Source organism: Loxodonta africana, chromosome 19 (assembly GCF_030014295.1).
Source record: "Loxodonta africana isolate mLoxAfr1 chromosome 19, mLoxAfr1.hap2, whole genome shotgun sequence".
Lineage (NCBI taxonomy): Eukaryota > Metazoa > Chordata > Mammalia > Proboscidea > Elephantidae > Loxodonta > Loxodonta africana.
The window spans coordinates 15,082,670-15,107,142 of record NC_087360.1 but is presented as its reverse complement, the minus strand read 5'-3'; the positions used below and the strand labels follow the sequence as shown (position 1 = coordinate 15,107,142).

General features: G+C 47.4%; 1 protein-coding gene across 1 annotated transcript in view; it reads left to right on the top strand.

Moving 5' to 3' along the window:
• Positions 1–24,473, top strand: part of KSR2 (kinase suppressor of ras 2) — a 407,276-nt gene that overhangs the window by 337,263 nt on the left and 45,540 nt on the right. The window contains exons 11-14 of the mRNA XM_023559458.2: positions 164–205; positions 837–909; positions 4,002–4,050; positions 6,293–6,660. Of these exons, the coding sequence (XP_023415226.1) occupies positions 164–205; positions 837–909; positions 4,002–4,050; positions 6,293–6,660 (532 nt within the window). The remainder of the gene's footprint in view (positions 1–163; positions 206–836; positions 910–4,001; positions 4,051–6,292; positions 6,661–24,473) is intronic.

The following is a 24,473-nucleotide window of genomic DNA, read 5'->3' as shown; positions in this document are numbered from 1 at the left end:
GAGTCAGAATCGACTCGACGGCAGTGAGTTTTGGTTTGCAGATGTATGAAATCCCCTAGGGTTGAAAAGAGAATGGCCACATGGTCACTGTTGGAGCGCATTTTGGCACCTGGAGGGACAGCTCCCGGGCAACGCTCATTTGGTGTTTTCTTTCTTTTGCAAGCATCCCACTACTACAAATACAAGCAGCAGTTCATCTTCCCAGGTGAGTTGTGTGAGCTGGAAACAGCCTCTTCTCAGCAAGGGTGGAGGTGCGGGAGTTGCTGGAATAGAGTGGAGGGGAATGTTGTTGGGATGGATGAGGTCAAAGAGGATGTTAGGGGAATCGCCTGACCCAGGACAGTGGCTGGATGTAGAAATGGAGAAGGAAGGGGCAGGAGGTCCCGAGGGCACAATGGAAAGGCCTGAGAAGGTGGTCTGCAGGGGAAGGATGGGCAAGATAAAGAGGGGTCCAGAGTTATGTGGGAGGGGAGAGATGACCAGAGGGGCTTGAGCTGGGTACTGAGAGACATGAAACCGAGCACCCTCATCATCCCAAAGGGAACTCAGGAGGGAGGAGGGTTCATAGCTGACCAGATGGATCTGGCCAGAACCTTGGGGGTTCTGGCAGCCCCTTAGTCAACAGTGGGGAACTTCATGCAGAATGTCATCCAGAACACTGGTGCAGCTGAGAAGATAAAGTCTAGGCGGTCGAGGAAGGAAGAAAGGGGATTGGCCAATTCCAAGGGCCTACCATTCAGGGGATTTACCGGCTGCCAGCATCTCCCAGGAATCAGGCTTTTGGGGTGGCGTGGCCTCCACGTTTGGTTTCTCACTGTTCAGCCTGTGGTTTGCAGATGTGGTGCCGGTGCCGGAGACGCCAACCCGTGCGCCTCAGGTCATCCTGCATCCGGTGACATCGAATCCAATGTAAGTGCGACAGAGACTTCCTTCTTCCTGACATGAGCCCTCTAGTCCGCTCAGTATTCCTGTACTCTTTTTCCCTCTCCTTGAAGTTGATGAAGTGGGGAAGGGCTGGGGGAGAAGTACGAGAAGTACAGAGAGGTGAGAGGAGTGACACAGGCAAAAAGAGTGAAAACTACAGCCCAAGCTGAGGGACGGGGGCCTAAATGCTGGCCACCACAAATCAGCTCTGCTTGTGATTCTTGGTCCTGCCGTGTGATCCCAGGGCAAGACCATTTTCTTAGGACCTCCAGGCCCTTCTGTGATCAGAATGACAACTTTCCCTGGGCAAAAACTAGAGCTTAAAGGAAAGATGGTGATTCACAGTCACTCCCCTCCTTTTAGAAAACATAATTTAGCTTTACGTCAAGGATCGGTAAACTACAACCTGTGGGACCAATCCAGCCCACTGTCTGTTTTTTAGAAATAAAGTTTTATTGGCACACAGCCACGCACATTTGTTTACGTATTGTCTGTGCCTGCTTTTGCAGTACAACAGAATCGAGTAGTTGTGACAGTGGCCGTATGACCTGCAAAGCTGAAAATATTTACTATCTGGCTTTTATAGAAAAAGTTTACTGACCCCTTGTATGTACTGTTATAAAAATAATTAAGCTCATTTTAGGAATTTTGGAATATTCTGTTAAAAAAAGAAAGGGGAAATAATCATTCTTAATCCCACCAGTTAGCATTTTGATGTGTTTGTTCTGTTCGTATTTTACATAGTTGTGACCCCCCAGTTTATGCAGTTTCCATTCTGCTTTTTTACCCCTAACGTTATACAGTTTCATCTTCCTTATTATTCCAGGCTGTTGATAAGCATTGTTTTTAATGACTGTAAAACATCGTATTGGTGGAGAATGATTTCCTTTACCATTTCCCTATTGTTGGATCTTACATGCTTCCCATATTTCACTCTTATAGACAACACTGCAGTGAACATCTTTGTGTATAGCATACTTAAGTTACAGCCTTGCTATCTAGGCGGTCTGTTGCTTATGCAGGGTTGGCCTGAAATCACCTTTCTCAACTTAGCTTCTTTGGTTGTGACCAAAGTCTGGGGGCAGGCTAGGGACCTAATTTCAATTTGTTTGGTTTCCAACTCATTTTTGCCTACTTAGTTTTTCTTCTGGCTCCTCCAACTGCCCCCATCTTATGGACTTTGTTAAAGAGCCAAATGGTACATCCCTGAAATCAAGGCAGCAGCAATTTGCTGGGGAATATTGTACTGACATCTAGCTCAGGATCATTTCTCTGCTGCGCATAAACCAATTTCACAATTTGTGCAAGACGCACTCCAGATTATTAACTGACAGTCAGGGAGTGCCAGCGAAAAGCAGAGTCAATAGCTGCCTGCGATCTGCTTCAATGTGTGTAGGGTGATGGGAGCGAGCTCTTTGTAGAACGGAAATAATTTAGTCATCGTGGCTGCTGTAATCCTGCCTTGATGCAAAGAGGAGGACGGCTAGTCTTGTTGTCAGGCACAAGGAGGGACTCTGGCTGCACTTTCCCACCCAAGTCTCCCTAGCGTGTCAAGTTCCTGACACCATCAGCTGTCACTGTGTGGTGTCACCCTGTCCTGCAGCCTGGACTATAAATGATAGGTTAATATGATGGCAAAAACCACTTTATGACCCACACTTCTTCCCCCTTCTTTTAGTGTGTGCAGCCTTTCAGACTCCCCTTTACCAGGAGCCCCTCCAACAAGTCATTTAACTCTGCAGAGTCCGCAGCCTCTTGGGGTCTGAGACTCAATAGGAGAGATCCTCAAAATGAGGGAGTCGAGGGAGACTCTGCTATGCTTCCAGTGGAGACATAGAAAAGGGAGCATGGTATTCACTGTGATTTCCTTCTCCCTCCAATTCCAGCTCTTCTTTGCCTTCCGCAGCCCAGTTACCATCTCCCCACTACACCCTGCAAACACGCACACATCCTCTTCTCTCAAAACAGACCCCAGACACACCTCTAACACACACTGTGCCCAACACCCCATCACATGCCATGCATGCTGACACCCCCCTCACACCCCCAATGCATACCCAACTGCACCATCAACATGCAGTATGGTCCCCAATACTCCCAGTGTGTACCCTGACTCATATACACACAGGAGAGTCCCTACGCAGAGCATAGCCCATAATAGCCACACAGTACTTGCCATGTGCTGGGTACTCACACACTCAGACACATTGGTTTCCCCAACACCCACACCCAGCATGCACGGATACTTAGACATGTGCTCACTAGTGCATGCACACACACACACACATACACACACACAGCCCTGGATCTCCTAGTCCAATACAGCCTCACTTCAGCTTTCTTCTTCATTCTCATTTCACACATCCTGATGCAATGCAATTGGCAAGGTCCAACTTAGAGACTTTGAACTCCCCAAATATATCCAGTAATTCTCTTTGGAATTTCTACCATGCTCCATTCATTCATACCTGACTTTTGGCCCTTGTCACTTTTACCCTCTGTGCACAATGTCTACGAGCTTGCTTTAGTTCCTTCAATAGTAATATATTTGCTGACAGTCAGAGCCATGCCAGTTTTATCTCTCTATCCCTCTAAGGGCCCAGAACTCTTCTTGGAATGTAATTCTAGTCGAACGAATGAGCAGACAAACAAATGAATAACTAGAATCCTTCCAAAAGATTCTGACTGTGAATCAGCCTTAGTAAAAAAAAAAAAAAAAAATTTTTTTTTTTCTTTGGTCTGATGAATTCTGTCTTAGTAAACACCTAGAAGCTCTAAAGCTCTAAATTGGCATCTAGGCCCATTTGTAAGGAGCAGCTAGATTGGTGGAAACCAAAGCAATAATGAAAAATGAGCCCCGAGCAGCCCAGAAAATCTATAGAAAACAATGTCCTTGCACAATGCTTCTTTACAGCAGGGCTGTGGGTTAGTGCAGTTACGTGGCATTGGTGTGAAAGGTGAGGCAAGGGCCTGGTTGTGAGAACTTTGTGTTCTGGAATTCTCCATCCCTGGGTAAACCCAATGCATGGCCGTACCTTTTCACCTAGGGGGTCACATTTGTCTGTCTTTCTTTAAAGCTTGGAAGGAAATCCATTACTTCAAATTGAAGTGGAGCCAACCTCGGAGGTAAGAACGTGAGAGCCATGAAGCAACTTTTTCCAGGGGCTGCCCAGAATGGAGCAAAGCCATTTGATGTCTTCAATGACGCAGAGGGTGTGGGGCAGGTGGGGGCATGCAGAGGCCCTGTTTGATGGATGTGGTAACTCGGGGATAATTAACAAGCGTTGGCCCCTCCCAGCACTGAGCCTAATGGGCCGTTATACAGTGCGCATCATGGAAAAACAAGTTGTGGGGAAGCTGGCAAGAGATTTACATTCTTAGTTGAAAAATCAGCTCAGAGTTGGATGACTACCGAAGAGGTTGTGCCCCACTGCCTCTGAAAAAATAATGGGGGGAGGTAGGGACTTCAGGGATGCTAGGATTGGTAGAGTATTGAGAATGTTCTGGGGCTTCTTTGCACCTCGTCAGAGCAGACAAATGAAGTGTCCCAACCCCTCGGCTCTGTCAGCATGTCCCAGGCTGGAAGGCATAGAGTAAGGTTTCCAGAGAAAATCTTTACCTTTTCTGGAACTATGTGGCGATTGGAAGTGATTCAGGGGGAAGCCAGGGTTTTCTGTGTCATTTCTCCTGAGTGTGTAGGCAGGGCTACCTTGCATAGGTGTTTTGGATCAGGTAGACCTGCAGCACTCAAGAGGCCACCTTCTCAGGGCTGCTTCAGCAGGCCCCGGGGCCTCGGAGAATCCTCACCGGCTTGGTTACCTGCTGTTCCCACACTCCAGCAAAAGAATCCAAGAGGCAGGGCACCCCTGCCCCAGGTAACCCCAGATACCATGCTGGGAAGATGGGTCCCTTGAGGGCTTAACTATAGTGGATGTCACACCTAAGTGTGCCCGAATCACATGGGCATGTGTGTGAAAAATACAGATTACGGGCCCTCTCCTGCTTAGAGTTAGACTCAGTAGGTCTGGGTGGGGCCAAGGATTCTGAATTTTCTTAGATATCCTGGGGAGTTTGATACAGGCAGTCGAGTGCATGCAAAGAACTGTATAGTCTTACTGTCATTGAAAACCGCACACACGCCACCCCCAGAGGCAGCTTTTATCACCCCTACTTTACAGTGAAGAAAGGGAGGCTCAGAGAAGTGAACTGCCTTGCCCAAGATCACAGAGGCCAGATTCAAGTTCTGGCCTGACTATTAAGCGCATTCTGTTAACCTCACATGGGGCATTGGTGGTTCAGTGGTAGAATTCCCACCTTCCATATGGGAGACCTAGGTTGGATTCCAGGCCAATACGCCTCAAGCGCAGCCATCTCCCTTCTCCCAGTGGAGGCTTGCATGTTGCTCTGTTGAACGGGTTTCAGTGGAGCTTCCAGATTAAGATGAACTAGGAAGAAAGGCCTGGAGATCTACTTCCCAAAATCAATAAATGAAAACCCTATGGGTCACGAAGATTCAATCTGCAGCCAATCATTGGGATGGTGCAGGACCGGGCAACGTCTTGGTCTACTGTGCATGGGGTCGCCATGAGTTGGGGGCCGACTCGACGACAGCTAACAACGGCAGTGCTAACCTCACACCCTCCTGTCTCCTGCCCTCCCTGGCTGCCATAGCAACTGCTGCCTCGGGACCTCTGGCCTCTTCCAGTTTCTTCTTCATCAGCTCCAAATTCCCTGGGGGGAGGCACAGGTACTTTCTGTTGAGGCCTGTGACATGTTATATGCAGATACATGCTGTACCCGTATTTTAGCCTGTTCTCTTTATCACGGAGTCCCTGAGTGGCACAAATGGTTAACTCGCTCACTACTAAAAGGTTGAAGACTCGAGTCCACCCAAAGGCACAACAGAGGCAAGGCCTGGTGATCTTGTGGAAAACCAGCCTTTAACAACTCTGTGGGGCACAGTTCAACTCTGACACACATGGGGTTGCCATGGGTTGGAACTGACTGGACGACAACTGGTTTTGTTTTTTTTAATCTTCATCAGGTGACCTGCCCACCCGGTTTACCTGGGACTGAGGGATTTTTTTCCTGGGATGGGTGGTCCCTCTAGCACTTCTCCTTTCTGAGCCTCTGTTTCCCCCTCATCAGACACAGGTGAGGTGGGCTATAATGATGTCCCTTTTAGCTCCTTCATTGTATGACTCTAGACAGGAGCTACCTGGGGGAATAAAAGAGTGTACGTGCACACCAGGTGGACATGCACAGAGAGACGTGTCAGACCCACACATGCACGGGGCTCCCAGCAGGACCTCGTGGCAAGGCCGGGCAGTGGCAGGAATAGCTCTGACCTTTCCCCCTCTGGCCACAGAATGAAGAGGGCCATGATGAGGCCGAGGAGTCCGAGGATGACTTTGAGGAGATGAACCTGTCCCTCCTCTCAGCCCGGAGCTTCCCGCGCAAGGCCAGCCAGACCAGTATCTTCCTTCAGGAGTGGGACATCCCCTTTGAGCAGCTGGAGATCGGGGAGCTCATTGGAAAGGGCCGCTTCGGGCAGGTGTACCACGGCCGCTGGCACGGCGAGGTGGCCATCCGGCTGATAGACATCGAGAGGGACAATGAGGACCAGCTGAAGGCCTTCAAGCGGGAGGTGATGGCCTACAGGCAGACACGGCATGAGAACGTGGTCCTTTTCATGGGCGCCTGCATGAGCCCGCCCCACCTGGCCATCATCACCAGGTCAGTCCTCCCTGGGCAGGGCCCCAGACGGGCTCCCCACGTGTGGATTCACAAGGCGGTGTTTCTGCCCTAGCCGGAAAATGAGAGTTGGGGTTAATTCAGCACTCTGGCTAATAGAGCTTTACCATTCACCAGCTTAGATGGCTTTAAGATTTACGATTCCAGAAAATACTTTCAATGCTGAAACTCTTTAGCCTAACAGTGCCTTGGAGAGAGCATTGGATGGGGAGTGAGAAAAGCTGGGTCTCATTCCCTTTGTTTCCAAGTATCTGTGTAATAACACCTTGGAGACTCACACTGTCCATATGTACAATTGAGTGGATTCGACTAAAACAAGGGTCGGCAATTTTTTTTTCTAAAACGGGCCCAGTGGTAAATATTTTCAGCTTATCTGAAACTATTTGCTGTAACTACTCAACTCTGCCATGGTTGCACAAAAGCAGCCGTGAATGTACATGAACAAATTAGCATGGCTGTGTGCCAATAAAACTGTATTTACAGAAACAGGCAATGGGCCAGATTTGTCCTTCGGGTCGTAGTTGGTTAACTCCCCGGCTAATATTCTGACGAATAGTAAGAAAAAATTTTTTTTTTTTTTTTTTATCCAGGCCTTATTTAAAGTTGCCGAGCACATTTGCAGGAATTTACCGTTGTTGTTATGAATATACAGTCTCCTTAGCCTATGGGTGCACAGAAGAGGCTGTTACCAGAGAACTGACGTTAAAAAAATGACTTTCTTGGAATCACTCTCTCTAACCTTGCCTAGTGACTTAGAGCACGGAAAACATAAATACCTTCGGTTTCAGCTGAATAGTTGGGAACCAATCCTTTGGCCTATTTTTAAACTCTGGCATTTGCCCCCCTGTTGGATTCGAACTGGCTACAACAGTGATGTTCCTAGTATGGCTTGTGATGCTAAGAGTCAATTAGAAGCCCTCTTCTTCCCATACTCAAGTAATGAGATCCCAAATACACAAGACTCATATCTTGGCAGGTGTGATAGCAGGAGCTATGGACTCAGGGAAGGGTTGGTGTACCTTTGATCAGTTCTCTATTGACACAAAGCCTCTTTGAGTCCATTTATGTGCTCTAGGTGATCATTTGTTGTGGCTAGCTGCTGTTAGCTCCAACTCATGGCGACCCTGTGCACAGCAGAACTCAACGTTGCCTGGTTCTACACCATGTATGCTCAAGTCGATTGTTGTGGCCACTGTGTATTTTGAGTGCCTTCCAACCTAGACGGTATTCTATCGTGACCCATAGGGTTTTCATTGGCTAATTTTTGAAGGTAGGCCACCAGGCCTTTCTGGTAAGCCACCAGGTCTGGCTTAGTCAGAAAACTTTGCCGAAACCTGTTCACCATGGGTGGCCCTGCTTTTACTTGAAATACTGGTGGCATAACTTCCAGCATCATCGTAACATGCAAGCCAGCACAGTATGACAAAATGACAGACAAGTGATCAGTAAAAAGTCTGTTATTGTGTCTCACCATTGGTGATGCTGTTGGTGGGTTGACTAGAGCTCACATGTAGAACGATATGTGCTTGCAAAAGACTAGAGATCTAGGGATGGTCATTCGGCATCCATAAACCAGGGTTAAAATGGTGATTCTCTACCCTGCACAGGCCAGAGGTGGCGCTGAAATAATCAGCCTCAGTAATATTCAGGGGTTGAGCTGCTCTGACTGTATGAATGTTATCTGTAAGCTTTTGCTGAATGATGAACGACCGCAAAACTTGGTGGTTTCTCTCTATTCTGTGGACTGTTCTGCCCTGAGCCAGGCTCAGCAGCTGGACTCTTGTACGTGTCTGTGGTCAGTTGCCAGGTTGGTGGGGTGCCCTCACTCCCATGTCTGCTAGTTGGCAAACTGTCAGCTGTGGTGCCTGGGCTCTCCTCTTCATGGTCTCTCATCCTCCATGGTGGTCTCGGAGTCCCAAAGTACAGCAACAGATCAAGTCCTAACACACAAGTGCTTTTCAAACCTCTTCTGGTATCACGTTGGCTAGTGTCCATTGGCCAGAGCAAGCCACATGGTCAACCTAGGTTCAGCGCCGGTTGCTGCCAAGTCACTTCTGACTCATGGCAACCACACGTGCATTGGAGTAGAACTGAGCGCCATAGGGTTTCCACTGGTTGATTTTTCAAAAGTAGATTGCCAGACCTTTCTTCCAAGGTGCTCCTGGGTAGACTCAAACTTCCAACTTTTCAGTTAGAAGCCAAGCATGTTAACCATTTACACCACCCCAGGACCTCACCTAGATTCCAGGGGTGGAGAAACAGACTCTATCTCTTGATGGGAGGATCTGCAACGTCACATTGCAAGAACAAAGAAGGAAGAAAGGGAAAATCTGTGTCCATTTTCGTAATCTGCCAGAGTGAGACCCTAAGTTTTCTTCCGTGTTACTTATCCAGTATGCCATCTTCTTTTAGCAGGTACTTTCCTCTCCCTTTCATTGGGATATGCAAGTTGATCAGAAAGTAGTAGTTTCCCCAGCACTGTCCTTCCTCCCACACCTCTGACCAGTCAGTTACTCCAACTCTGGTCAGTTACTCTCTCTGGTCAGATATTCACCTACTGACCTGGTAACTCCTTTTTTCTACATCCCTAAATTAGTGAGGCATTGGTAGTTCAGTGGTAGAATTCTCACCTTTCACACGGGACACCTAGGTTTGATTCCTAGCCAATGTGCCTCATGTGTAGCCACCACTCATCTGCTATGATGCTGAACAGGTTTCAGCAGAGCTTCCAGACTAAGACTGGGAAGAAAGGCCTGGCAACCTACTTCCCAAAATCAGCCAATGAAAACTCTGTGGATCACAATGGTTTAATCCTCAACCAATCATGGGGATGGCACAGGACTGGGCACTGTTTCATTCAGTTGTGCAAAGGGTTTCCATGAGTTGGGGGGCTGACTCGACAGCAGGTAAGAACGACAAAATTAGAGAAATTTTGAAATCCACCGTGTTGTTTCCTTCGCCTGGTCTTTCTAAGGGCCTCCCGTCTCCCTGCTCTCCAACTTCTGGGTGTTATCAGTGTAGCCCAGTTACCCATGCCTTCCTTGCCCGCTTTCCCAAGGGGGGACTGATTGGGAGTGGACAGATGCAGTGAGCAGCCATCCTTGACAACGAGTGGTTGTTATGGAAATGTGCCACTCATCCTGCCAGGCAGCTGCGCTTGTGGCCATTTTCCATTGTGCACAAAACTCTGGGCCCCCCTCCCTAAGCACCATCACTGCCTACAGATTTCACAACAACGCCGCCTTTTCCTGGCACCACGATAAAGACTCTGCAGCTTTGGGACATGTAATTGGTCTCTGAAGTGTTTTGGTATTTTGTGTGAAGTCTTGATGATGCCAGATGAGCCCCAAAGAAGTGGCATTTATTCCCTATTATTGTGTTGTTATATATTTATCGTCGGGAGGGGCTCTGTGCACCCCTCTGTCATGCTCAGCAGCGTCCACTTGTTGGCCATCCACGTTTCTCCTCGGAACGTTCCGTGTGAAACCAAATATTTGAGTAATTTGATTAATCACTTGAATTCTCACGATTGGCTGGCAGAGGTCGATGGTTGGATAAGAGCCAACCAACTGGAACAACTTCTGGACACTGGATTATTTTACAGGGAACATAAAACCAGATAATTACCTAGCATATTCCATATAAATTCACAATGGCGTATTCTAGCCAATTGCTTCGTAATTATCATCGAAGTTAACAAGTATTTCTAAGATTAGCGTTTTTGTAATGCAATATGTTTGGCTCTTGGGAATGAGTAATAACCAACTAGTTACCCTATTGCTATATCCCCAAATGCAATTAGCAGCAGGATTCCTAAATCGTTTCACAATTGAGTTATTATGAGATTATTGCAAAGCTATCGGCAGCCTGCACAATCGCTCATTAAAAAAAACCCCAAATAGAATTTGAGAACCAGTAAAGGTATATAGTTAAAGGAAAGCTGCTCTCTCCCTTCTGCCTTTGCTGTAGGGTTTCCTGAGCCTCACTTGTTCCATCTGTGAAATGAGCAGGTGGAAACAGATGTCTCTGTACAGGCTCCTTCGGTTCTCTGCGAATGGGCTGTGCTTGAGATGCAGACTGGAACAGCTTTGGAGCAGTGCGTTCTAAAGTATGGTCTGCCTAGACCCCCTGTACCTGAGTCACCTGGGGAGGGAAGGGGCGAGGTCGTTCAAATACGGATTCTTGGGTGCTGCTTGTATAGTTTCCAGTGACTGCTGTACCAAATTACCACAGACTTGGTGACTTCAGGCAGCACATGTTTATTCACTTACGGTCCTGGAGGTCAGAAGCCTGAAGTGGGTCTCTCTGGGCTAAAGTCAAGGTAGTCAGCAGGGCGGGGTTTCTTCCTGGAGGCTCTAGGGAGAACCCATTTTCCTGCCTTGCCTTTCCCAGTGTCTAGAGCTGCCCTCCTTGCATTTCATAGCTCGTGGTCCCTTTCTCCATCTTCAAAGCCAGTAGTGTAGCATCTTCCGTCCAACTTCACATTGCCACATCCTTCTGTAGCCAGATCTCCTTCTGCCTCCCTCTCTGTAAAGCTTCACCAGAGAATCTGGAGTCCCTGGGTGTTGCAAACATTTAATGTGCTCAGCTGCTAACTGAAAGGTTGGAGGTTTGAATCTACCCAGAGGTGCCTTGGAAGAAAGGCCTGGCAATCTGCTTCTGAAAATCAGCCACTGAAACCCCTGTGGAGCACAGTTCTACTCTGACATACGTGGGATTTCCATGAGTTTGGAGTCAACTCAACAGCAACTGGTATGCAAGGGTGTTGTTGAGGGGAGAAATTGGGAAACCTCCAAAATAAAAGGCAGAGGCCCAAAGGAGAGTGTTTTGATAGTTGCAGAGGCGACAAAAGTTCGGTGAAATTGCTCACCTTATCTGCCCCTGTTTCCCATCATGGTCAGAGAGCTGATGACCTTGGCAGGAGCTCAGTGACCTCCCCACCCCATCCTGCTGCCCTTGGCCAGACCAGAGCACACTGTGTTATGAAGCCCATTCTATCACAGTTGCTGTTTTGACAGTGGGCGAGGGCCTGAACCAGAGAAAAGGTCCTGGCTGAGTTCTTGGTTACTGCTAGGGTGGGGTGAGATAGGGAGGAGACCAGGGAGTGAGAAGCTGCCCCATTCTTTCCTGAAAGCTTTATCACAAGCATCACAATGCCTTTGTTAGGTTTTGCTCCAGCCCTTCACAGAGGAACATGGGAAACTTTGGGCCCAGCACATTATGGTCCCATTACATGGCTCCTTTCACTGAAGCCAAAGATGGCAGAGCTGTGGAACCATTTCCCTGATTGAGGGGCAGGATGAATGCAGAATCCGAAATATGAACCAAAGAAGCTGCAGATTCCATCAGCCTTTGGCAAGTACCGTGAGCTGCTCCTGTTTATCATTGTGCTCATTTTACAGATGGGAAAACTGAGATCAGAGAGGCAAAGAGAACCATTGCCCATTCAGAGATGAGTAACTGGCAGAACCTGGAACTGAGTTTATGTACATCTGAATGTTAGGCTAGTGTGTCCCTTCTTTGCCACGGTTGCCTTGTCCAGGTCAAGGGGGATGGATTCAACACTTTCATGTCAGAATCACCAGGGCCCCAGATCCCATTGTACTCCACTGAGCCAGGGCCTCTGTCTTTATTAAGATCCATGGGGTTTGGTACACACCACAGTTTAAGAACACTGGCTTATTAGAACTGGTTCTCCGTAACGCCTTGTAAATTCCTGTAGGGCCAGCAAACACAAACACACACACCCTTTTCCATATATACCCTAAGTTGCACACCTAATCTCTTCTATCTCTCTCTTTCTGACTCTTATCCTCTCTCCCACTCTCCTTCTCTCATAAAAACACACTCTCTCCTTCCTGGCAGAAGACTCATTTCATGAATATTAGCAACTCATAATGGCTCCATAGTCCAGAAGCCCCTATCCGCACTCCCTCAAAATATTGTTCTAGAATTCCAGAATTATTTAAACCCGTGCTTCTCACAGTGTGGTCCCCTGAACCCTATTACCTGAGAATTTGTTAGAAATGCAAATTTGACCTCCCACCCCAACTACAGTTTGTGCTTTAGGAAGCCCTCGAAGGGATTCTGACCCACTTGGGTGAGACCTATCCCTTTAAAGAACCTGTTGGTACCTCTACCTTGTATGAGCAGATTTTTCTACTGCCAAGAAATTCCTGCATACCCTGAAAATCTACCTGTCCCCTCACTGAGCTTTTGTGCCATGACACTGAAAGGTGAGCAGCTGGGTCCAAAATGAGTGAGGGCCTAGAATGTGCCAATATCAGCACCAGCAGGGGCCTGAGAGCCTTCTGGACCCTGTTATCATCAGCACTAACGGGTGTTCGCCTTCCACAGACATTTATCTGCCCCAGCTGAGTACCAGGCTGCATGCTACTTGGTCAGAATACAGCTTGTACAGTTTATACAAGGATTTCACATTTCAGTAGAAGAAACAGACAAGAACCAGTTAAGCAAATAAATAAGATAATTAAAGCGCCGTGATACCAAGCCAAACCAAACCTGTTGCCTTCGAGTTGCTTTTGATTCATAGGAGCCCTGTAGGACAGAGTAGAACTGGATGGTGCCTGGTTACCATTACTGAACATTTGGATCAGAGATTCCACAGAAGAACCGAGGAGTGGCTGGCAGATTTGAACTGCTGACCTTTTGGTTAGCAGCCTGATCTCTTAACCACTGCACCACCAGGGCTCTGTGATTAAGTATGGTGAAAGAAACAGAGTAATGGGTCACACTGATAGGAGGGCTATTTTGTTGTTGTTGTTGTAGAGAATACACACCACAAAACCTAACACCAATTCAAGTTTCTACGTGTACAACTGAATGACATGGATTACATTCTCTGAGTTGTATACCCATTCTCACCCTCCTTTTCTGAGTTGTTTCTCCCACACTAACATAAACTCACTACCCTCTAAGGTTCCTGTCTAATCTGTTGAGTTGCTGTTGTCAATTTGATCCCATATATATAGTTTTTAAAAGAACACAGTGCTCAAGGCAGACATTATTTACTAGCGAAGCTATTGTTTGGCTTCAAGGAGGCTTCAGGGGATATTTTTGGTTTAAGGTTTAAAGATTGTCTCAGGGTAATAGTTTCTGGGGTTCATCCAGCCTGCATGGCTCCAGAAAGTCTACAGTCCATGAGAATTTGAAATTCTGGTCTACGTTTTCCCCCTTTTGATCTGGGTTCTTCTATGGAATCTTTGATCAAAGTGTTCAGTAATGGTAACCAGGCACCATCCAGTTCTTCTGGTCTCCATGGCAAAGGAGGTGGTGGTTTGTGAAGGCAATGAGCCACACTTTCTATATAGATGGGCTACCTTTAAAGGGGGCTTTAGAGGTTTCTTTGGGGAAGTGACATTAGAGCTGAGACCTAAATGAGGAGGAGGAGATGGCTCTGCAAAGAGGCAGAGGCAGAACATTCCAAGTAGAGGGAACAACAGATACAAAGGCCATGTGGTGGGAATGAGCGAGGCTTGTCTGAGGACCAGAAGTAAGAGAAAGTTCAGATCATGCAGGGCCTCAAAGGCCATGGAAAAGGGCCTGGAGTTTATCCTAATTTGGTGAAGAGCCAGCAAAGGATTTTAAACAGAAACTGGCCACACTACTGTGGAAGTTTCCAGATGGCATGGCTGCTGCCTCTTCTTGCTCTCAGCTAGTTGGTTCAAGTGTGTCTAAACTCATTTGGTTGGGAGCAGCCATGACAGATCTCAAAGCCAATGCTGGAGGTCACAGGCAGAAGTAGGTAGGGTTCCGGGGCCTCCAACTGCCAGTTTGGCATTTTTTCCTGTGTGTGTGTGTGTGTGTGTGTCAGGGGGGAGGAGGTGTTCCAGAAAAGTTGCCTCAATGGCTCCTCTGTGTTAGAAACACAGTGAACTTCATCAGGATTCTTTCCCAGGGATTGGAGGTGGGGACAGCAAGCTATTAGGGGCATGGCATAACCATCTCATTGTGATAGAGGGCTCTCGTGGTGCGCCTGAGGAAAGAAGATGAAGAAGACAGGGTTTCCCCATGCCCTTGGGAATATTTTTTTTTTAATTTCTCATTTGGCATGTGTTATCAATCCTCTTGCTGCCTACCCAGAGTCCTGCAGCATTTCTCAGCCATGTGACTTTGACTGTGTTGCCCATATGCGTGTGACTTCAAGCTTTCACCCATCCCCGGGGACGAGAAGTAACAAAATGTCCCAGGGCCTCATTTGCACAGCATTTTAAAGCCGGTGAATATCAGGAGCTGTTTAATAGATTACTTATCTCTAACTCCGAATCAGGGCCTGTTTTCACACATTCAAATATAATAGCACCAAGCTGCTATACTCGACAGATAGACAGGTGGACAGTACTGCCTCGCGCTAAGGCGGTATTCCTTCAAAGCCTGAATGAAATCTCTACTTGCCTTTTCGGTACAACTCTGTACTTGTGGACTTTCTGATTTTTTTTTTTTTTCTTCAGCCAGTTTGATTGTCCTAAATATAACATACAAGAGTCGGGGAGCCTGAGCACAGGAAGATTCTGTCCCCCTCAGCACATGGAACCAGCTTCCTTTTATGTTCAAAAAGCTGAATCGCTTTCCCTTTATAAAGCACAGCTGAAAAGGTTTTTTGTCTGTGGCTGCCTTTAATTGTGCTGAAATGTAAAGCGCCCCAGGACTTTTGTGAAGGAAGTACTATAAATGGACTGCCTCGTTGTCGTTGTTATTAGCGTCATCTCATGTACACTGGGTATGTCCATTGGTGAAAGACCCTATGGCCAGTGGAAGACCGCACGGGCAGAGACCTCCCCCCAGGCCACAACTTGCCTCACATCTCAAAGATTCTGAAGTCACATGCGGGATCTCTGCCATCCCTCAAAAAATAATTTCTGAGTCTTATTTAACAAGTGGTAATGAGTTTGTCCCAGAAAATGCACAGCAGCAAAAAGAAGAGAACGAAATTCACCCCTAATGCCTCCAGGCAGAGAGAATCACATTAGTCTCGGTGAATATCCTTCCTGGCATTTTTCTCAGGTTACATACAAACACTCGCATAGTGCTTGTCAGGATAACCGTAGCTGCTGTAACAAATGAGCCTTAGAACGGAAGTCGCTTAACACAACAGAAGCTCATTTCTTGCGCATATAACAGGCCACTCTGGGTGTTGCTGGATGGTAGGTGGCTTTTCTCCGTGGGTTGAGGGATTCAAGCCCTGCCTATCTTTTGGCTTTGCCATCTCCTAAGGCTAAAAGTTCCCTGCTTCTAGCTGGGAAGAGAGGATAGAGCATGGAGAATCACATGTGAGAGGTTCCTATGAGCAAGTGGCACACATACATCACTCCACCCGCATACCATTGGCTGGTACTCAGTCCCTCAGCCACACCTACCTGCAAGGGAAGCTGGGAAATAGTTACCGGTGTTCCCAGGGGGAAAAGGAAGTGGGTTTTGGTGGACAGCCCACAGCTCTGTGACACACATACATACAAGGATGGATCTCCTTCCAGTGATGATAGAATCACCTGGCACATCTTGTTTTATAACATGCTGTTTTCACTAAACAATATTTGCATGGAACATGGACTTTTTGGACCTGGGTCTGTTGCAAATTTCTTCACTCTCCTGTGCCTCAGTTTGCTCATCTATAAAATGGGGGTGATATTTATCTCTCGTGCAAGATAGTGATAAGAATTAGAGATCTTATAGGTAAAGGCCCCCTGTACTAGAGGTGCTGGTTAACTTACATATCCTAGTTGTCACAATAATAAAGATAATTTTATAATAGTAGAAATAATAACAACAGCAGCAGCGATTAGAAGTAGTATTTTTCCCCTTAGATGCAAAAGCATCCTTGGTGCTAAAAACAGCTGGTATTTCATGTTTGTCGTAATATCTAATGATACGAGGCAATGGATGGCTATAGTTTGACCACTTGGATTTGTGTCCCAGCTCTGCTCCTGGCTCGTACTTTGCCCATGTTACTTAACGCCTCTAGATTTCGCCATCTAAGATGAGACATTAGGGAGGGAACTGGATGTACTGGTCTCTCAAGCTCAGATGAAAGGTTTCGGCTAGAAATACACATGTGTGAGACATCTGTGTAGAAGTGGTGACTGAGGCTGTGGGCACAGATGTGGTTGGCCAAGGAAGAGAGGACCAAGCTGGAAGCGTCTCCGGATTTGGGTGCCCTGATAGGGAAGGGTAGGCCTGCACAGGAGACGGACAAGAAGTGGTCATAGGGGTAGGGCAGCCAAAAGAGCATGGCGTCACCAAAGCCCATCCAAAGTTGTCACCACTGCCCAGCTTCTTCTACCTTTAGTCCACCTTGTTGTTGTTAGCTGCCGTCAAGTCATCCCAACTCATAATAACCCCATGCCCAATAGAGCAAAACACTGCCCAGTCCTGTGGCCCCCCAATGGTCAGTTGGGGATGTGACCATTGTGATCCATAGTGTTTTCATTGGGTGAATTTCAGAAGCGGATCACCAGGCCTTTCTTCCTAGCCTATCTTAGCCTGAAAGCTCTACTGAAACCTGTTTTACATCATCGTGACACACAAGCCTGTACTGACAGGCGGGTGGTGGCTACACAAGAGGTGTATTGACCGGGAATCGAACCCAGGTCTCACACATGGAAGGCAAGAATTCTACCACTGAACCACCAGTGCCGCCATAGTCCCTCTTATTACATCATTCCATTTTATATTCATCAAGGCACTGATCACCATATAAGATAATAATTGTATTGTGGCCCTATTTGTTTGCTTGCTTGTTGTCTCTTTTCCCTACTCCCCCCCAGCACATCAGCTCCAGGAGAGCAAGGCCCTCAGCTGTTTGACTCACCCCTGTATCGCCAGTCTCTAAAACATTAGATCCTCCTGAAATGCTCGTTGAATGAATGAATAACAATTTCCAAAAATACATTCACCCGCATTATCGCGCAGCCCGCGCCTCTAAGCAAGTTTAGCAGCAAACAATGAATGGTGCTATTTCCTTAGACTTCCTGAGAAATGAGTGGGACATAAATAAAATCTAGTACAAACTGGGGGGATCACTATAGGGTATGGGAGAAGTCACAGTAATGGAAAGCAAAGCGATGCCAATTACATGGTGTAAAGTGCAGTAATACTATGAAGGGGCTGAGTGATTTGGTGGTATTTTCCCCAAATGCTCATTGTGTGCAAGGTCCTGTACTTGATGCTGGGCACAGAGAGAGGAAAGTATGGTCCCTGTCCCCTGGAGCTCACAGACAGACAGGAGATTGGCCGATTACCAAATGGTGTGAGAAGGTCTGTAGTAGGACCATGGGGGTCTGGGAGGACTCCGAGACAGCTCACCAAGTAATTAGCCAGCTGGACAAGAAGTTTGTGGCATCCCTCGTAGTGGGAACAGCACATACAAAAGCCCAGAAGTGGGAAGAACAAGGCCCCATGGACAAGAGTCATGAGCTGGAATACAGCAGTAAATATGACTCTGGAGCTGACCTTGACCTTGTGATCCAGGCTAAGGAATTTGCACCTTTCTCCTAAAAGCAGGGAGGAGCCACCAGGGATTTCCCCAGTGAAGTGATACTGTCTGGTTTGCATTTTATAAAGATTACTGGGGGCATTCCCTTTACTTAGGAGAGCTTAGAGTAGATCTGCTAATGTACTTTCCCTCCTCCAAGAACGGTGTGGACACTTGGCGCTGGTCCTGATCAGACATCAGCAGGAGCAAATGCAGGTTTTCATGCTCTGGGTTCTAGAAGATACTCGGCACGACTCCCTAAGGGGGTAGCAACAGCGGGCTTACAGTCCTTTGAAAACCAAGGCATTTTCAACAGCTTTCACTATTTACCAAAGTTAAAAATAGCCAGCTGCTCTCCCATGTTGTGAAGGCAAGTATGGGCAACATCAAGCCCTTAACATGTGTTCCAGAAGCCAGAGGGATGGTCTTCTCAGTATTGCTGGCAGTCGGTGGCCAAAACAAAGATTCAGGAGTGTGGATGAGCTTCATGTGGAAAGGCAAAATTATAATGAAAATCTCCATCTCTCCTGAGAGTCTGACCAGCCTGCATGCAGATCCTGGCTCTCTTGTATTTTGAGTCATTTTAACAGAATGTTCCCGTCCGAATTAGGTAACATTCAACTCTGCTGTTGGTGGATGCGGAAACTGAGAAAGGAAGCAACAAGCCCAAGGTCATAAAGGCAGGAAGAGGCAGGATTTGAACCCAAGACTGACTGTGGCCAAAATCCATTTTCAAACCACCCTGTCATCCCATTTCCGTTCTCAGCCATGCCTAAGTCCAGCCCTCATTCTAATACCCCGTGGGCGCCTTGTTGTTGATGTGTGCCATTGAGTCAATTTCAAGTTATAGTGACCCAATAGCACAGAGTAGAACTGCCCATAGGGTTTCCTAGGCTCTAATCTTTGAGGGAGCAGATCACTAGGTCTTTTCTCCCTGGAGCAGCTGGTGGGTTCGAACCACCACCCTTTCGGTTCGGTTAACAGCCAAGCTCTTAACCATTGCACTACCAGGGCTCCTTGTGTTTACCTAGGACCCTCAACTGGGTTCCCTCCCATAGGGAGGACAAAGACTGAGTTGGAAAATGTAGGTTCATTGCCAAACCACAAAACCTGCCTGACTTGCGACTGACTTGTTGAGTTGTCGGCAGGTGCTAGTTGAAACCCTGGCATTTGTCTTCCTCCGTCCCTCTCCTGGCGGCCGACACCAGGGTGGTGTGAGTGGGCAGGGAGTGGGAAGTGTAAGATCAGTGCGTTTCCACTGCTGTGGGAACCTGCTGGGCCCTGGGGCTTGGCGTGATGTATTCCCAACCCCGCTACAGTTGCCTGGTCACTGTTCAACTTCTCCTGTCTGCTTTGTCCCCTGCCTGATCGTGTTTAAGATAATTACGCCCATAAATCAAATAATAAATAGATATCGACTCTTTGTCATAGAGTAGATCAGGATTGATTGACCGCTGGGAAGACTGCTTTCCTCAGTCAATGAGGAGCCGTGGAGATAAATAAATCTTGATAATGACTGGCAAGAAGAAAATCAATAGGCATATTAATATATGCTTTGGGAGCATATATCTTCAAATGCGAAATAAGAGTTTGTTTTGGCAGAAGAGGGGAACAAGAGAGGGACGGAGGGACAGAGAGAGAGAGAGACATAGGGACAGAGACAGTGAGAGAGGGAGATGGACTGCTGACAGTATCCCCAGAATCTAGCACATTCCTGGCGCATGGTAGGTGCTTGTTGACTTTTGTCGAATTGCAGAAATCCAAGAAAAGGTTTTACTCTGAAGAGAAAAGAAATTGTATTTAGTGTTTGCTTTTTCCATTCTTTGGATGCCCAGTGCCCAGAAACCCCCTCTACTCATGGGCAGCATTGTTCTGTTACTGCCTGGCAGGAAAGGGAGGAGGGAAGGACTGGATGTGATGGTGGGGTGGGCTGGCGAGGAGGAAGGAGGTGATGGGGACACTGACTGAGAAGGAGATTGCTGAACTGCATCAGGCTCAGGGAGCAAGAGTATAGTGGGTTGAATTGTGTCCCCCCAAAAAGCCAATGCCCGGTACCTGTGAATGTGGCTTTATTTGGAACTAGGTCCTCACAGCTATAATTAATTCAAGGGTTTTAAGATGGGGTCATCATGGATTTAGACTGGACCCTAAATCCAATGACTGGTGTCCTTAGCAAAAAGAGAGAAGGACACAGAGACACAGAGAAGACAATGTGACAATGGAGACAGATGGGAGTGGTGTATCCACAAGCCAAGGAGCCCACAGCCACCAGAAGCTAGGAGAGAGACGTGGAACAGATTCCTTTTTAGAGCCTCCAGAAAAAACCAACCCTCCCAACACCTTGATTTCAGACTTCTGGCCTCCAGAACCCAGTTTGTGGTGATTTGTTACCACATCCATAGAAAACTAGTACAAAGATCTGGAGAGTTTGGGGGGATGTTGAGTTTGAGGTGTCTCTGTGTCTTTCACGGGGCATGTAGGTACATCAAGTGGTCATTTAGAGATACCTTGCTTAGAGATGAGTTCTAGGCTGGAGATGTCAAACTCTGAGTCATCTGTGCTATGAGATAATTGAAGCTATGGCCTGGGGAGGTGGCCTAGGGCAGTGCTTCTTAAACTTGACCTTGCAGCAGAATCCCCTGAAGGGCTTGTGAAAACACAGAAGTCTGGGCTCCAACCCGAACTGATGACTCAGTGGTCTGGGGTGGGGCCTGAGAATACACATAATGTGCCATTCCTGGGACCACACTTTGAGAACCACCAGAAGACCAAGGTGAGAAGAGAAGAGGAGGGAGTATTGTCGCAAGGAAGGCTGACCAGGAGGGGCCAGGAGAGTGCAGTGTCATGGAAGCCCAAGGCCCAGAGTGTCTCAACAAGGGTGTGATCATGAGTTTCAGATGCTGGTATTGAAAGGACAGGCAAGATGCTGCTGTTATTACTACCAGCCCTGCACGGTGAGTGAACAACAGAGTTGACACAAATAAAACTCTCAACCTGTGCTGCAGTAGAAAGAACTTGGGTATGGAGTTGAAAGTCCTGAATCAGTGTTCTCACCTTGTCATGTGAACGCAACCTAGCTATGTGAACTTAGACAAATCATGTCCGCTCTCTCAGCCTCAGTTTTCTCATCTGAGAAATGGGGGCAACAATGTATATTTCCCTGGGTGGCTTACCTATTGCCATCTGGTCAAGTGCAACTCATAGCGCCTCCTTATAGGACAGAGTAGAACTGCCCCATAGAGTTTCCCAAACTGTAATCTTTTCAGGAGCAGACTGCCCCATCTTTCTCCTGTGGAGCAGCTGGTGGGTTCAAAACGCTGACCTTCTGATTAGCAGCCAAGCACTTTAACCACAGCACTACCAGGACTCTTTCATGGGCAGCTAGGAGGAACAAACGAAATAGCAAAAACTGAAAACTCTTCATAAAGTAACCAGGACAAGATAGATGTGGTACATTAAAAAATCATATAGTAAAGATAATAGATAACTTATTAAGCATTGTCTATGTGGCTGATACTCTTTCAAGCAATTTGATATTTCCCATGTACCAGGTGAGGTTGGTACTGTTGTAATGGTGGAGTCGGGATTTGAACTCGGGTCCGCCCTTGTCCAAGCAGATATACATAAGTACTTTATTGGCAAAGACAACTTTCTTGTTAAATTGGCGGGTGACAGTGACCCAAGTTTAAAGTTGGGAATGTAACTGAGGGGACTTCCCGGTCCATTCCTCATTTTCAGTGGTCTGCAGGGCAGTGGCTGGGCCTGTGCTGTGACTGACGAGAAGCAGGTCCCTCTTCCCATCCCTTTGTCCCTGCTCCCTTTGACGGCAGTAGTGAAGTGTGTGGCTGAGAAGTTGCTCTTGACTTTAATCAAAAGGTTTGTCTCCTAGTCCACTTCAAAAGAGGATTCCTTCTCGTCTAGGTGTTCAAAAGACCCAAAGGAGTGCCAAGCAGGGAACAGATCATATATCTTCAAAGGCAAGGAAGGGGTCACAACCATCTTCAGAATCTCCCCAGCTGAGGCCAGTTCCTCCAAGGCGGTTATTAGCACAGCCCTTCGGGACTTTGACGCATGGATCAAGGATTCTCAGCAGACTTGTGCGGGAGTGTTTGTGGACCACTGGGGACTGTCATAGCTTCTCCGACAACCGGGTCTTATCTCTTGCAGAGCAACAAGGGCTGCCTTTGACAGGCTCTGAGAACAGGAGATGCTGCACTACAGCCCACTGTTTTATTTTTCTACCTTGTCGATAAACTACTGCTTCCCAGGCTTCGATGGCCTTGTGACCCTTCCTTCAGCAGGAACTCTGCTCCCTCTGGCTCCCCTGCCCTGCTCTTTCCTCCTTTCCTTTTACCGTTGGTGCCGGCACATCCCTGGGCTTATCTCACCCCCAGAGGTAGAGATGAAAAAATGGTGCTGTTGACATGGCATCCGGACAGATGGACCTTCCTTCAGGTGCCGAATCCAGTAAGGAAACGGCAGGAAAGGAGGAGGGAGATAAGAGTTCAAGTTCTTCCTCTACTGCTATGTGACCTCAGACAAGCCTTTAACTTTTCTAGCTCTCAGCTTTCTTGTTTGTAAAATGATTGTGGTATTACCTACTTCAACCTTCGCAGGTCATTTACCTCCTTGCCTGGGTCTGTTTGGTCTAAGTTTAACCCTTAGGAGTGAATGACCACTTATCCATCCACGCATCCTCTCATCAACTCATCCATTCATCCTCTACTCACCTACCCCACAGTTACCCACCTTCCATCAACCACCCACCCAATCATCCACTCACCCACCTACCCAGACATCTATCTACTCGTCCATCTATCCATCCAGTATTCACCCACTAAACTATTCACCCACCCATCCATCTGTCCATCTTCCCATCCATCCATCCATCCATCCGTCCGTCCGTCCGTCCGTCCGTCCGTCCAGTATCCACCCACTCAACCACCTGTTCATCTAGCATCTACCTACTCAACTATTCACCTATTTATCCATCTATCATTCCCAGATCTGAAAAGAAAACAGACAACCCAAATGAATAACCAGGTGGTAGGACTAAAAGCTTCACACCACCATGTTTCCTCCCCTTTGGTTCTAATTTCTGTGGAGCTCTGTGCTGATGGGAGCCCTGGTGGCACAGTGGTTAAGAGCTTGGGTGCTAACAAAAAGGTTGGTGGTTTGAACCCACCAGCCGATCTGCGGGAGATAGATGTGGCAATCTGCTTCTGTAAAGATTGCAGCCTCGGAAACCCTATGGGGCAGTTCTCCTCTGCCCTAAGCGTTCACACTCGGCAGTTCGAATTGACTCGACAGCAGTGGATCGGGTTTGGGTTTGGGCGCGACTCAACACCGTTGCTGCAGGTGGTGGTAGGGTGGAAGCTGCAGACCAGAATGCAGGACTGTTCACTGCCTGCTTTACGCCCCATTAACTCTGAACTCATAATAATTGATCAGTGCAGGCTGGAGTTTACTTATTCATTATTTATAGAGAAAGTGTTTGCTAAGCAGATCAGTAGTTTAAACAAGGAGGGTGGGTTTAACCCACTCGAGAACGCCAAGCAGTCAGAGCCTCAGCGGTTTCGTTGTCTGCAGGCAGATGGAGCTGCCAGTGACACACGGACCCCAACCAGCCTTAATGCCCCTGCCTTGCAACCCCAGACACCTTGACTTTATCTCGAAGTGGTCTCTCTCTGAAGAACACAGCCACCCTCTCTCCTGGTCCAAATTTGACAATTGGCTGTATGTTGCCAGTTCAGTATCATGGTAAAAGCCTTCAGCCAACCCTAGTAAGAATATTCTTTGGGGTCAAGTGTCAAAACCAGGTCCCTTGAACTCCTTCCCTCAGGCGAAATGATCCCTTGTGACTTTCTTCGGATGTCTTTATTAAGGGTCTGTGGTCCTTTTGTTTGTGGAAGGACTCTTGGACTTGGGCTTGAAAGACCTGGCTTCCCATCTTGGTGCTGGACAGCCTTGAGCAAATCGTTTGAGGTCTGTGATCTCAGCTTCGTCATCTGTAGAATGGGCACACTGACCCCTAGCCCACAGTGTTGCTTCAAGTATTAGCTTAATAAGCCATGCAGGCGCAAGTGTTTTATAAGCTGAAAACTGCAAAGCAAGTGAGGGGGCAGATAGTGTTTTGGATGGATTTCAATGGAAATGAGAGAGACTTTTCCTTTACTGAGTCAAAATATGTGGTTTCAGTTTTTCCAGCGGTTCTCAAGCTCGGCTAAACATTGGAATTACCTGGGAAACTTTTTAGTAAGAGCACCTTCTACCTTCCACTCCCAAAGGACCCCACTGTCCACTT